Source organism: Cupressus sempervirens, chromosome 10, assembly GCF_028749045.1.
Source record: "Cupressus sempervirens isolate cs-2001-9-10 chromosome 10, ASM2874904v1, whole genome shotgun sequence".
Lineage (NCBI taxonomy): Eukaryota > Viridiplantae > Streptophyta > Pinopsida > Cupressales > Cupressaceae > Cupressus > Cupressus sempervirens.
This window is the reverse complement of record NC_143127.1, coordinates 675,621,927-675,637,557: the sequence shown is the minus strand read 5'-3', so window position 1 is coordinate 675,637,557 and position 15,631 is coordinate 675,621,927. Positions and strand designations below refer to the sequence as shown.

General features: G+C 37.0%; 1 protein-coding gene across 1 annotated transcript in view; it reads right to left on the bottom strand.

Annotated features, from left to right (window-relative positions):
* Positions 1–15,631, bottom strand: part of LOC149535623 (alpha/beta-Hydrolases superfamily protein) — a 132,460-nt gene that overhangs the window by 55,957 nt on the left and 60,872 nt on the right. The window contains exon 2 of the mRNA XM_089804183.1: positions 8,685–9,006. Within this exon, the coding sequence (XP_089660309.1) occupies positions 8,685–9,006 (322 nt within the window). The remainder of the gene's footprint in view (positions 1–8,684; positions 9,007–15,631) is intronic.

The following is a 15,631-nucleotide window of genomic DNA, read 5'->3' as shown; positions in this document are numbered from 1 at the left end:
TTCTTTCATCTTTGATAACAACTTCACTGTTGATAGGTAATCCTTGTTGGTGACAGCTATATCTAAAGCTCTGCGACCTTTGTTGTCTTTTAAATCATGTAATTCAATGACAAAAGGACGTTGCAGTAACAAATCCATAACTTTATCATTATTTGCTACAAGTGCATGGTGGAGAGCTCCCATTACACATTTGTCTTGAGAATTCATTGAAGCACCCTGTTTAAGGAGCAGTTTACATATGCATGCATTTCCTTTGTTAGAAGCCCTGTGAAGAGTAGTTCTCCAAGGACATTCACGGCATTGACGGAGCCACCTTTACTAAACTCGAATACTTGCTTTTAATATATACCACAAATGATACTTGCTCAATGTATTATCATGATTATGATATATCATAATAATTTTTATATATAGATTATATATATATATATATATATATGCATAATATCTCGTTTATATAATAGACATATACATGTGTGTGTATACGTCTACTGAATAATTTATTATCAATAATAATAGTGAAGGATAGATATCAAATGTTTAAGGCCTACAGGCCATACAAACATTTCATTTCATTGATTGGAATCTAAGTCACAGGGTTCGCCGAATTTTCGGCTTCAGATTCAAAATTCGGTGAACCCCCAAAAAATGAAAAAAAAATCGTTAGAAAATTTGTTTGGCAATATTTCTCTTGTCGTTTTGCAGAAGGGTCGAAGTATCTAGTTTGGGTCTAACGGTCGAAGCATTTATGAGGGTTGAAACAAACACTAGAAATCATCTTTGGTGGTTGTTGTCTAAAGTTGTCATTCATTTTTGGCAGTTGTTGTTCAACCTAGCCCAGTGGCAACCATTGATCGTCGTTGGCGGCTGAAATTATCCTTCATCTTTTCCCTCTGAAATTTCCATTCATCTCTGATTGTTGTTCATCTTTGCCGATCGATCTGAAGCTTCAATCTTGCCCAATGATCTCCCAAAGTAGCTCCCTCATTTTGAGACTTGTCGAGTCACCGACGGTCAAGGATGTGATATGGTTATAAAGTTTTCATTTTATTTTTTAGGTTTTAAGTTTACTAGTTTTTATTAAATCTTATTCTACATTTTTTATAATATATGTTATTTATATTATATCTTTATTTATATTAATTCTTATGAAAGTAAAACATTTTATGTATTGTTTTTAGGGAAACATTTATATTTTATGTATATTTTATTTATTTATTATTAGTAATATATTAATGTTTTTTATGTTCATTTATGATTATTAATATTTTTTTATTGTATAATTTTTACAGTTTTATTTTATATAAACAATTAAAAATAAATAACAAATATAAATAAATTTTTTCGGCCTGCTTTTTTTTTAGACTGCTTTTTCGGCCTGCTTTTTTTGAACTGCTTTTTCGGCTTGCTTTTTCGGCCTGCTTTTTTGAATTGCTTTTTCGGCCTACTTTTTGTACTCAAATATTTTTTCTCAATGTAGCACAAATAGAAGACTGAAGTATCTTCCTCCCGGCTGCAATAATTCAAGTGATATTTCACTCTCAAAATCGCGTACCAATTGAGAGTTTTCGTTCTCAATGGCCACAAATATTTTTTCTCAATGTAGCACAAATAGAAGACTGAAGTATCTTCCTCCCAGCTGCAATAATTCAAGTGATATTTCACACCCTCAAAATTGCGTACCAATTGAGAGTTTTCGTTCTCAATGGCCAATTGTGACTATTGCAGAAACCTTAGGCTCCACAATGCACATCAACAAACATCAACATCAACAACAACAAATCTGAATGATTAGAATGAAGCCCGAGGTGCCTATTTATTCTTTTTCCTCCACTTTCTCCAGAGGCTTCTAGAACATTATTTTATTTTATCTATTAAGTGACTTTATAAAATATTTTATAATTCAAGTCACTTTATTAAATTAATTAAATATAAAGTTACCTTTTAATATTTATTTATTTGATAACTTCATAAATAATTAACTTAATACCACTTATTTATTTAATTAAAATAATTAATTAGTCATCCTCATAAAATATTCATTATTTTGGACAACCTAATTAATTAAATTAATTAAATCAAATTGCCTCCAAAATGGGGACATGACAAGTACCCTCGAAGGAAGAGAAGAAAGAGGAAGTGCAAGCGAGAAAAGAAACTAACACCTTGTTCACCATAGGAATGGGGAGGACACCGGCAATAGTGGAAATGGAAATAATGGGATGTAAACTATCAAATACTATAGTCGATGGAGGTTCCGACATGAACATCCTACCTGAGGAGACTTGGAAGGCAATAGGGAAACCTACACTTTGGCCACCAACATTCCAATTGATGGGTGCAGATCAGCATGGAATTAAGCCAATAGGAACCTTGATGGGGCAAAAGGTAGTAATTGGTACACAACAATTCCTTTTGGACTTTGTAGTGATTACCCTGGAGAAGAAAGGGTATGATGCGTTGTTGGGGAGAGGATGGCTAGTCACAAGGGCCACCCATAACTGGAAGAGGAATACCTTGTCCATAGAGGTAGATGACAAGAAGTACACAATATATCTAAGGAACCACTCTGTAAGTCAAGAGTTGGCATCAGATTCAAAGGTAGAAGGAGAAGACGGAGAAGGAGAAAACTAGATGAAGGAATGCTCCAACTTGGGGAGTGCTCTGAAGATGAAACAAGCTCCCTCAATGGCTTGTTTCACTAGTAGATGGGAGACCATGAAGTTCTCCAGCCAGAATGTAATATGTTGCGAATCCAAGAAGCTGAATCAGAAGAAAGGTACCTGGAAGGCTATAAGGAATACAAAGAGGGAATCCCACAAAGGGCTCACAGTAGGCCATATGGGTCCAGATGCTACAGACCAGAAGGTATTATTAGCAAGACTATGGTGGCCCACACTCTATGCAGATGCTCGAGAATAGGTTTTGAGTTGGATACATGGCAAAAGGCAAGCAAACCTCTAAAAAGAGATTTCATGTCATTGTTTCCATCACAACCACAAGAACTATTTGAACATTGGGGACTGGACTTTGTAAAGCCCTAAACTATTAGCAGTAACCATAGATGCAAAATACATAATGGTGGCAACAAAATATCTTACAAAATGGATGAAGGTACATGCACTCCCAAAGAATACAGCTATCAGTATAGCTAGATTTCTTTATGAGCAGATAGTAACCAGATTCGATATACCGCTGTAGTTGACAAACGACAAGCGAGTACACTTTGTCAATCACACAATCAGGATGATGACAAGTGAGTACAAATAATTTCATTCTTTTTCCAGTCCATAATATCCAAAGGGCAAATGGTCAAGTAGAATCATCAAATAAAATATTGGTAACAATTTTGTACAAGACTTGTGGAGTCGAAAAAGAAGATTGGGAGGAAAGACTTTCAACAGTCATGTGGGCGTACAAAACTACCTACAAGGCCACCACTGGACAAACCCCCTTTCACCTGATTTATGGACTAGAAGCAATAATGCCGATGGAATATACAGCACCTAATCTAGGAATAGCAGTTCAACAAAGGTTAGGAGATGAAGAGAGTTTAAGGGAAAGGCTCAACGCTCTAATAAAACTCGATGAGAGCACACTAGCCCAATGGGCAACAGAAGCAACACAAAGGAGGCAAAAAATTTGGCATTATAGGCATTTGAAGAAAATGTTGTTTTGACCTAGACAATTGGTACTCAAGTTTAATGGTAAGAATGAAATAAAGCCTGGCAAGTTTAAAATACATTGGTTGGGGCCATACAAAGTGGTAGAAGTAAAGGAAAATGGCACAATAAGCTTGTCAACTTTAGATATTAATCTCCTAAAAGACCTCGTTAATGGTTCTACAACTAAAACCCTACAACAAAAGGGAGGAATCATTGCCTATCTACTCCTTGGAAATAAAAAGGGGAGGAGATGAAAAAGTAAGAAAAGTGGGGAGTGAGGAGGTAATAAAAATAAAAGAAAGCCCCATGAAAGCCATAGACAGAATTATCAACGGAGAAATAACAAAAGCAAAATCTCACATCAACCTTCGCTACAAAATAAGATGACGCCCCCATATAATATTCTATAAGCGACGGAGATAAAGTGTCAGAGTTGCAGCCGCACGAAGAGAACAATGTCAAGGAAGAAGCGTACGTAGAACAAGCAAATGCATGCATACAACAAGCGTACATAGGACGGCAGCCTTCATCCGTGTACGTAGAACAAGCGTACGCCTAGCAAGGAGGAAGGGAGTGGGCATACAAAGTGCAAAAGAAACTCATGGTGTCCAAGTTGGAGAGTCGACTTACGAGGTATGGACTGGAACAACCACAATCAGTGTATGTGGGGGAGCCCACAAAATTGGTGTAAGCAAGGGTGGACAAGGAGAGAAGGTCGTCGCTCTCAAACAAGGCAAGAAGGGGGTAGACGTACAAGCCACAAGCCTACGTCAACGAGAAGTTGAGGCAAACGTACAACTCACTTGGGTTCAAGGAGAATCAAACGTACAACCCAGTGGGAGACAAACATACTTGCTCACTCGCATGCGATCATTGGAGGTAACCAAATAGAGTACACAAGTACAGGCGGAATTCTCTAGGAATACATTAATTTCAAAGCCGAATCACATCCAAATGCTTAGAGGGAAAAACAGTGGGAGTTTGAGTCTGCAAACAATTAAAGCCGCCTAGGGAGTGGTACCAAATAATAAGATTATGAAGACAAGTGTTGGAAATCCGACTAGAGGAAGAATTGTTGATTCAAAGAAGAAACCAATCTTGCAAGCACGAAAGGGAGTGATGCAAATGTCAAGTAAAAAGAGCAAGGTGAATGTTGCAAAGACTATTGCTGCTAACATCACTTTCGAAAGTGTGGTGGGAAGTGAATGTTGCACCTGGTGGGAAAATGCAAAAAATAGTCACATATTGAAGGAAGCCCTATGCAGCGCTGAGATAGATAAAGTAATATTCATGCCTATTTTTTATTTGATAGAATTTGAAGCTATATTGCGAACCATGACAGCCGATCATGATAAGAAAAATCACAAATCAGTAATCCAGTATGAGCAGCAAATTTTGACAATTCCATACACTGCTAAAGAGATAAATAAGGTCTTTGGGATTCCTCATCGGGGACAAGAACTCACAAAAATGATAATGACAATAGAGGAAAAGAAGTGGTTGAGGTTATTATGCAAAGATGATCTCACAAAACACGACTGGGAGAGCATTATCAGCAACAATAATAGTCGAGGTTTAAAGAAAACTTTCGTAGCCAACAAGGAATGCCGATGCATTGTAGACTTAGTAAAGAGTAAACTTACTGTTGGAAGTCCTACGTTGGACATTGCCCTATGGATGTTACCTATAGTAATTGGATTGATAGAAGGAAGGGTGTATAACTGGGCTTAGTTTCTCTCACAAAGATTACAAGAATTCGTGGAATTGAAGCACAAGGTATTCTAAATGCCACATCATGTCATTGCTCTTTTCCTAGAAGTCATCCGAACACTGGTGGTCGCTGAACACAAGGGAATATTAGTCCCAGCAAGAGGGTTGGTGCCCTACAAACCAGCCATGACCTATTGGATTCACATGGACACTTTTGTAATAGCACTTGGAACAAGAGAACCAAGGCCAAAGAAACCAAGACAGGTCATACAGGAGAGTTCAAGCCAGGAAGGGGAAGAGGACAGTTCTGAGGAGACTAGTGCAGACACCTCGGCAAACTCGCAAGATGAAGAAATTCGGCTAAGTCATCTGAAGGATATGCCTGGTGAGGTCACTTTTCTACCGATGAGCAAAGTACCATTGCCAAGGAGGGTGCTAGAAGACACCCAGATCCACCAAAGACAAGAAGAGGAAGTCACCCATACATCGAAAGAGGCCATCGTACGTAAGATGTCTGTACGTAAAGGGAAGCCATTCGTACGGATCAGGATGTCCATACATCTGGAGAAGCCCTCTGTACTCATAATATCCAAGGTGTCCAAGGCTGCATGGAAGGAAAAGGAATGCAGGAGACTTCTCAATGGGGGGCAACAAGACTTTCCTTGCCGAGAGTGGCAAACTTGGTCCCTACAAATCAACAGACACAAACTAAGGTGATAGACCTTAGGTGTTAGAAAAAGTGTGGGCATAAGGTAAGACTGCACACCTCGCAAGGTATAGAAGTAGCACATCCTATTGCTTTGATTATACAACCCACAAGCAATATGGGTGCACAAGATGAGAAACATGCAAAAGAGACCAGAATGGCTGAGGAAGACATACCAATTCAGGACACAACATTAGAGGAGGCAGATAAAATGCTTTGAGAAGAGAGATTGGTACCTCCACCTTCACCGACCCGCTTGGAGATAGAATGGGAATACCAAACAGAAATACAAAGCAAGAGCCTAGGGGTAACGGACAAAGCAAAAAGATTCCTTAAAGAATTACAAGATATGGAGCACACCACCAAGGAAATTATAAAGGGAGCTAAAAATCAGAATATGGGAGCCATAGTTAGAGCAATGGAATCCTTGGTAGCATTCATGAGGAAGGACTATCACACAAATTGGAAGTTACTTCAACAGGTACAAGTAGGAGGAAATAGTTGTAGAATGGAAAACCCGATACACCATATCTCTAGCTAAAGAGCAGCCACCTCTCATACAGGCACTTTCAGAAATGGAAATGCATTTAGAAGGATATACTTGGAACTTTAGTAGGAAAAGAAATTGGCAGGACGATTGCCAAAGGACTGGGAGGTTAAAAAAGCTGCTCTAGAAGAAAAGTGGAAGGTCGAAAAAGTTGCCTTGGAAGAAAAATGGAGGATAGAGAAAGCTGCCCTGGAAGAGAAATTCAACACAATAGAGGCAAAACAAATGGATGCATTGCATGTTTTGCAGGAAATTTGTGCCAAGATCTTCTACGCCTCCATGGAGCCCCGAGTTCAAGGATGTCTTCACAACCTTCTTCTTGAAATATAATTTTCCTTTTGTGTACTCGTCTGGAAGACGACTTCTTTTTTCTGGGGGGGGGAGGATGAATGTAGTATGGAATAAAGTAATGTTGTAATTAGAATTAGTTAAGCTTTGTTGGGTTGGGTAATTAGGAAGCGAGGGGATGCGTCCATTGGTTTTTCCAACCAACCGACCATTATATAAGAACCTTGTAATCTAGATAATGTACTCATATTTTTGGTAATCAATAAAGTAATAATCTTTCCTTATCATTCTGGTATTCTGGTACGAGTAATGAATGTTCTATTGGTATTATCGAGTTTGTGTTACATTGCTCTGTGTGACTTGTGCTAATAACCATTCTACATAGATGGAATGCTGAGAGTTTTTTGTGTATACATCCACGAAAATATTTATTTTCTAAGGAATAGTTCTTAATTCTTGAGAGACTAGATAGAGAATGTTGGCAAAGAGAGAAAAGGATGGCTATGATGACGATATTAAGTCTAATCTGCTCTTATTCTCTCTGACTTCTAGGGGACAAGCTCACTTTCTGTTGATAGTTGGGAAGCATTTAAGGAGTTAAGCTTGTAATATCCTACAAGAGGTAGAATTTACTTTTAGAAGGGGTGGGCTATTCCCACTTTCAATACTTTGCAATAATTTATTCTTCCTATTGTTTGCTATCAATGCAAAGCCATGTTTGTTTCAAACTTCAAAGAGAAGGATCAGACACACAAGCTACTATGAATGCAGTTTGATATTGCTCGTCATCCTACGTGTCCATATGGTGGAAAATAATTTTCTCTATTTTCAAGAAGCTTGTTATTCCTTTGATGAAGTTATTTCTCACATGTGGAGTTGGAGACAATGAAGAGAAGACTGTATGCCTGCCTCAGCATATAAAACATTAATTTCAGAACAGAATCTTTGTGAGCATTGACCCACTTGAGGTCTTCATAAAAAGACATATTGCATCTTAAGCAAACTAGAGGGAGGGTAATGCAGTTTGTTTCAGTTTGGAATCCCAGATTGGCAAAGAACCACAACTTTTGACATGACAATGGGTCTCTTGATGATAGATAAAGAATTGAAAATCCTTCATTCACAATTATTGGGTTCCCAATCTGATGATCATTAAATCAGTTGGAGATAGCATTTCAGTCAATATTTTTGCAGGTCTACAGTCCCTGACCCTAGTTCTCTTTGGTATAAAATTTGTTTGAAGATCAACTAAAATATGGTTCAATTAATCAGATCAAAAAGATCTCTTAATTGGCTTTCTTTTATCATGTCTATCATGTAGTGTATAGCATCCAATCCAGTGGAGTTTTCAAAGAAAAACAGTAAACTTTGCAAGCGTAGATGCACATGGATGAATATCCTCATAAAATGGATTTTTTAAGGTTACCAATCATGGCCTACTTTCTTCAGAACACATAGGCATTCTCTTTCAATTCTCAACAAAAGAAAATTGGCAACATTTTTGCTTGCTAGTTAAAAACTGCAGAAGATTCTGCTACAGCTACTATTCTTGTTATTATTGCTTCACTTCTTTAATTACTTCCATTATCATGCTAAAATATATGAAGTTATAGAGCTGGATTTGCTTCACACATTAAGGTAGAATGAAGACCGACTGACAAAGGAGAACTGAATAAATTAACTATAACAAGCTATGACACTCACTAGATGCCAAGAAGGAATGTTCATCAAACATATCCAATATGACGTAAATGAGAGACTCCTGCACCTGATGACTTAAACAAGCTATCTTCTGCACGTAGAAAGTCCACTAGAAATTTTTCCATCAAATCTGCATTGTATTGAATGGAAGGCCTGTCAGAAAGACCAAACCCAGGCCAATCAACAATTACAGCCCGCCAATTTGCAGCTAGTTCTTGCATTGAGAGATCTTTTGCTACAGCTTTCCATTCATCAGTGGTACTCACGTCAGAGATGGTTGGAAGCATAATGATATCCTTAAAAGGGCCAGAGCCATTTCCTTTATGTTCCTCAAAATATATTTTCAGAGGCTTATTTTCAACACTCCATGTCCATGTACCCGTCCGAAACTGCAAAAATTACATATAATAAGGCAATTGAGCAAAATACCTACAATTTCTTCAACTCAATCCATATGTCTTCACATTTTGAACCATATAAAGCCTAAATATTATATGACCTATATAAATTCCTTATATTTTAAAATGAACATCTCTTCTCTTTCTTCAAAAGCATTATCACACCGCTGAAAATAAGCCTAAACTGATAAACTAATCTATCATTGTTAATTTGCTTACAAGGTTGGAATACATTTTGATTACAAGTTCAAATTTAATTTTGAAAGGAAACAAAGGAATTCTTCTTCAAATGTTTTGTTTAGGCCAGATATAAACTAATAGATGCATCAAAAAGATGAATTGCAAAAGCATGATATCATAACAAGTTAATTAAAAAAAGACAAAATGCAGATGCGTGATATTTCCATAATAAGTAAACCTGCATAGAAATCTTTAAAATTTATGTGGAAACGAAAAGATGAACTCTATGAAGACAGAGTAAATGATTGTTTGCTTCTCTTTCCTAGATATAATAAATGAGTAACATTTTTAGATGTTATTGGTTTAAATAATTATTAATTAACATGAATATAATGATATTAAAAAGGAGCGGGGGCCCTAGCTCGGTTGGCTAAATCTTCCCTGTTGCAGGGGGTTGGTCACGGGTTCTAGTCTCCCCCGTCCTCGTGGTACCGGTGGGCGTGTCGCGCCAGCACTACCGGTCACGTTAAAAAGTTTATCAGGCGCACTGCAGTTTATAGGGGGGCCGTGTTGCACCGATTCCTGCAGTCTTTTAAAAAAAAAAAAAAAATGATATTAAAAAGGTGATTTGCAATAGGTTTTTGCTTTTGAATAATATCACGATTTGTATTATAGGGTATTTACACATTAAAGCAACGTACAACTTTGACTGAACTACCAAGGAACAACAATTAGAAAGCAATGGACCATAGCAATGACACAAAAATATCAGAAATCTAATTACAGAGGTTGCTCCAATATAGAGCAATTTGTCAATGCACATGATACTCTCGGAATTAAGCACTCACACAACATGTCACCTTCTAGTAAAACTACGACCAGTTGGACAAAATCACAAAAGAAAAAGAAAAACAAATACATTCTTTTGAACTTATCAGCATTAAGACATGCACTTGTACTCAATCTGCTTGCCCATTGTTAATGTTTTGTAGCCTCTGTCAAATAAAACTCTTTGAAGATATATATGAGTTATTATCACTTTCTTAATCATAATAAACAAATGTTATTCATAACTAATAAGAGTTAAAGAGACATGTCTCTATGGAGACATGCCTCTTAAATGACATATACATATGCATTGAGAATGTTATTTGGATTTTGGAACACACAAATATTACAAACAATGTTAGTACATATACATCCTCTAGGAAACTTAAAATGGTATCAGAGCAGGACGAATCTCTCTAAAATCACAAAAAACTGAAGAATGTTTGATCTCTATGAAGCATTCAATAGCAATGGGTTGATAAAGGAGAGAATGATCATTTTCTTGAATCACTATATAAATGATCCACAGACTCCACAAAATTACAAAGATGTGTAACATCCAAGCTAGTGCTCATTATATTATCCGCTTCTATGTATGGCAGAAGGTATTGGAGAACGTATTGCCTACGAGGGTGGAGATATATAACAAAATAAATGGACCTTTAGACTTGTGGATTATAGGCGTGGTTGTCATTTACAATTTAATTTGATGTTCTACAAACGTATAGGAGAAATTCATGGAGGGCACACGTAGAATTGGAAGTAAGTTGCACAAGCAGTTATAATCATTCCACTGCCAACCAAAGCAAACCTACTAGTCTATGAATCAAAACCCTATACCAAGCTCCAAAGAGAGGCGAACTCGGCAACTACCATTCAAGGCTCTAAGAATTTCATGATTAAAGCAAGCATCCAAAGTGAGCATACATGCAAGAGAGATATCTTTGAAATGGATTTGTTGTCAGTAGCATTCTCTTACAGTGGGGACAAGACCAAGAATGGGTCCTATCATATCTCGTTCATATTCTACTGTAGTCTCTGAAATAACTTGTAGCCTTTTGAACATCTTATGCGCAGTATGAACTTTTTGAGAAAGCATAGATGGCATTTGAGCAAGTGCGGGGTTGGTATAGTGAAGTGGGCCAAGTGACACTATTTGTGGAACATACGCGCTTTGCTTCAATTGGAACAAGAAATTGGGGGCTTTGTAAATGGAAACACTCTGAAATGTTAGTTCATTAACCAGATAACATGTGCTTCTCCCCAACCAACAACAAGGAAATGGAGGACACATTTCGAGGACTCGGACTGTGCTGGTCACACAAAGCAATAAACATTGAATAGACAGCAACTGAAGCAGAGCTTCACTCTCAAACTGGCAAAGGCGAACAAACCATTTCTCTTCACTTATATCAATCACATCACAAGACAGGCAAAGGGATTTCAATGTAGAGAACAAAGAAGTAACGCTATACAACAATATAGGGGATCCAATCTATGGCTACGGATGGATCAGCGTTTCATTCAAGCATTCCTCCACGTTATCCACAACCGCTCTTGATCCCCCTCTAAGGTGCAAGATTTTCATGGATCTTGACCGTTTCAAGCGAGGAAAGGAATTTTACAACTGGATTGGGCAATCGTGGAAGCACAAGTATCTTCTTTACGCCCCCCTGGAATGGGGAGATCAAGCCTAGTGGCAGCCATAGCCAATTACATGAAGTACAATGTGTACAACCTTGATTTCACACGTGTCAAGGACAACACAAAGCTTTGTCCTCTTCTTACGCAGACGAAGGAGAAATCCGTGATTATTATTGAAGACATCGATTGCTCATTGCAACTAAGTGATAGGGTTTCAAGTCCACTGACAAGGACCCATCGTCTTGCTAACTACAAACGGTAACTTTGGCATCTACGGTGATGTGGGCACATAACTATAAATTGTTAAGAAGAGAATTAATGGGGCCCATATCACCCTAAGGAAAAGGTAAGTAGGCTTGACATTTGAGATATAGATAGGTATAAGGTTATAATATTTTTAATTCCTTTTCACATTATTGTGTATGAGATATATTACTTGAATATAGTAAGTATATATAGATTAAAATATATTTTGAGGATTGAATATATGCATATATGTTCATAGCATATAGTTTAATTAGATATTATCTATATTTTATTAGAACGATATTATCATTATGTAAAAAAAATGTATTTCAATACATACTATAACAACTATGTGCCTTGATCTTTTCCAATAATGTTCTTGCACGAAAAGATGGAGATTTGTTGAAGATGGTAGCTGCGATAGAGATCTTTATCTCTGGAAAAATGAACGTTATTACCGTTATTGCTACGTTCAGTTGAAAAGGACACTTATGTTTAAATTGTAACATGTAACATTAAATGTAATGACGTGTCATTCGACATGCATTGAGGCATGGAAACTCAAAGAGTTGTTATTCTATTTGTAATAAAGAGTCTCATTTTGGGAATTTGGAGAGACCTTCGGTTGGAATGTGAAGAGTCTCTCCTTAAGTTATTTATATCGCATTAAGAGATAGGCATTGTATACTTGAACATTTCATTCTCAATAGAGATATATTTTTGTTGTGTGGTTGGGTTTTTCCCTTCATTCTCGAAGGGTTTTCCCAAGATAATTCTGGTGTTCTTTGTTTTAGTTTTGTCTCTTTTTTATTGTTGGTTATCTTCATGGATTTCTAGATTCTAGTTTTAACATAGTATCAGAGCCTAGTTCTTTTGATATCAGCAATAGGGAGACTTTGGAGGCAAGTTTTAGTGAGGGTGGGGGGTTTCGTTTCTATAATTTGGTCGTGAAAGGTAGGATTGAGGACATTCTATTAGGAAATTTTCATGTTTTCAGCGGAGCCATGTCGAATTTGGATGTAGACACCGTTACTCTTCAGCAAATGGAATTAAATGCAGCTCAGTCTGCATACGACGACGACCTCGAATTGGCCTTCAATTTGTACTTGCAGGAGGCACTTGTTGTATCCATGATTACTTCTCAACCAGGAAATTCCACTAATTCAATGGCCGCAAATTCAAAAAATAGAGCAGAGGCTTTTGGTTGCGGGAAAGAGGATGATATGAAAGTCTTATTGCAAATGCAGGTGCTTGAGTTAGAGAACTTTCAGCAGGAAAGTTAGGAACTCGTTGATCATGAGAAGGCGGAGGCGGAAATGTGCCACTTATAACAAAAAATGCATATCAAGAACCATGGTGCCCAATTCGCTCGAAGTATTCAAGAAATGGTGGATGATTAGTGGGAGGACATGGGTGATGAGAATGAGGAGCCCTTCGAGGTTGCACACAAGGAGAAGGAATTTAAACTCTATTTCAAAGGATTGATCAGTCGCAAGCGTTTAGGAAATGATCAATGGGAGGTTTTTGGGGGAGCGAGAATCGCCATTTATGACTAGGATGATAAGTTGGTATTTGATGTGGCGAAGCCTCTTGGGACTGGCTTGAACAGGGCGGCTACGGAGTACATAGATTTGACTGAAGACCTCAAAACTACCCATTCTTTGGGCATACAAAATGTCATTGCTTTCGGGGAGAATGTGCAGGTTCATAAGCAAGAAGCCATAGCGAACTGAAGAGGATAGAATGCTAAGTGCACTATAGTGATGGCTTCTAGCTATTGAATTTGTAAGATTCAACGACAAAAATTTGAATGACCGTTTCTCAAGGCTCAATTCGTGGACTATGTCTAATTTTGGTAAGTCTGTATTAGAACAACAGTCTTTTCAATTCTTTTATTTTGACTTACCATAATGGGAGATGATTCATTGTCTTTTTGTAACGGTTGTTCCTTGTTGCATGCAATGGTTGCCATGTAACTGATATTGTTATCTCGATTCTCTAACAAGTTTTGTTATGATGAGTATGTCTTATTCTCATTTCTTTGCTATGGTGAATGATTGTAAATTTTGGCTTATCGATTACCATCTCTCTATTTTGGATAATGTTATTTTAAAAGAGTCTATCTAATTTTGATTTTTTTTTTATGAACATGTGGCTTCTAAAAGTATTACCCAAGTTCATAAAGCAACTCCAAAGCTTTGTTATCGTGGTTAAAAAAAGGAGCCTATATCTTGATTCCATTAATTTTCTCATAGAAGTGTGGGTTCATGAGCAAAGAAAATCAAAGACTATGAAAACCTTTCTCCTATTCTTGCATTAACCGAGAAAAGAAGAAATATATCAAAGAACCCATTATACTTTTATGTCTTGTTTTGGGAGTGCCTTGGTTTCCAAATCATTGTCTCCTAGTTCGTTGCCCTTCATTTCTTGTAGAGTCAAGGTTCGAATAGGTGTAAGCTTAGCTGCAATCACCAGTACAAGAAAGGAAGTTGTGTTAATATTTATCGAAGTAAAGTATCAACATTGGAAATGAGTGCATCTTCTTGAAATTCGGATAGCATCTCTGCAAATTCTGTCCGCTAAGGGGATCAATCTTGGCCATTCTCCTTCGCCTACAGAATTTCTAACTCATCGTTATTGATTACGAATGTTTGTAACTGGAAAGAGTCTTTCCTTGCACTTCATCTTAGAGTGTATCATGTGCAGTCGTTTTCTCTTTCGGCAACGGATCATGTTATGTTCTTTGATGTCCATTTCAAATACATTCATGTGTTCGTAACGACATCATTTTTGTAACTGAAGTGTTTCATATTGTCATGGTGGATAGTCATCTGAATAAGAGATGTCTTATGTTTGATTTTTTGGTTGGTTATTAGAAAGGGTTAAATAAAAAGTGCCTTCTACAAAAAGCCATGTTAGTGAACAAACTGTCTTTTCCGATTACACAATAATTTACCCTATACCCAAGATATAGAAAACATAATAATGTTCACAATAGTTGAGAAAACTTCGTATTATTTGTTTTCTCTTTGCATTTATAGGTACACCTCCCTTTGTAAACTCTATCAATGAATTCAAGGAAACTAAACAAAGATCAATTGCGCACTTTTACCAGAAAGTGCACAAGGTACTCTCACGTACTCTTAGGTAGTGAGGTGATGGTACATTTATTTGTTCACAAGAAAGAATGAAAAGCCCATAGTCCTTTCACCAAAAACAATCTTAACTGAAAGAAACTAAATGTTACAATAACTTCAGAGTAATCATTCAAGAAAATTAACATAAACTGCAGAAAAACAGCAATAGATATCCCATACAATAGATCATGTGTTCACAAAGTAACAATGACTAAGTCGCTTCAAACTCCAAGTCTTAAAGCACGATCAAACATGATATATATATATATAATTCAAAAACATTCTTCAACACACAGTCATCCAAAAGAGTGTTTATACATATTCTATCTGTCTATTGCTATTTCGATTATATCAAAAGAACTAACTTTATAAAGGATATATTCTAACTTACTAAATTCTAACCCCTAACTTGTTCAATGCCCCAGCATTTATAGTTTTTAAGAATATCTGAAAAGGCCTCCATTAAAGCCCAGCCTTTTGGTTAAAACAGTTACAGTAAATAAAAATAGTTTTGAAACAGTTTCAAAAAGAAGCAACGGAACGTAACCGTTCCAATCAGGCTTCATCGTCGTTCTTCTCCT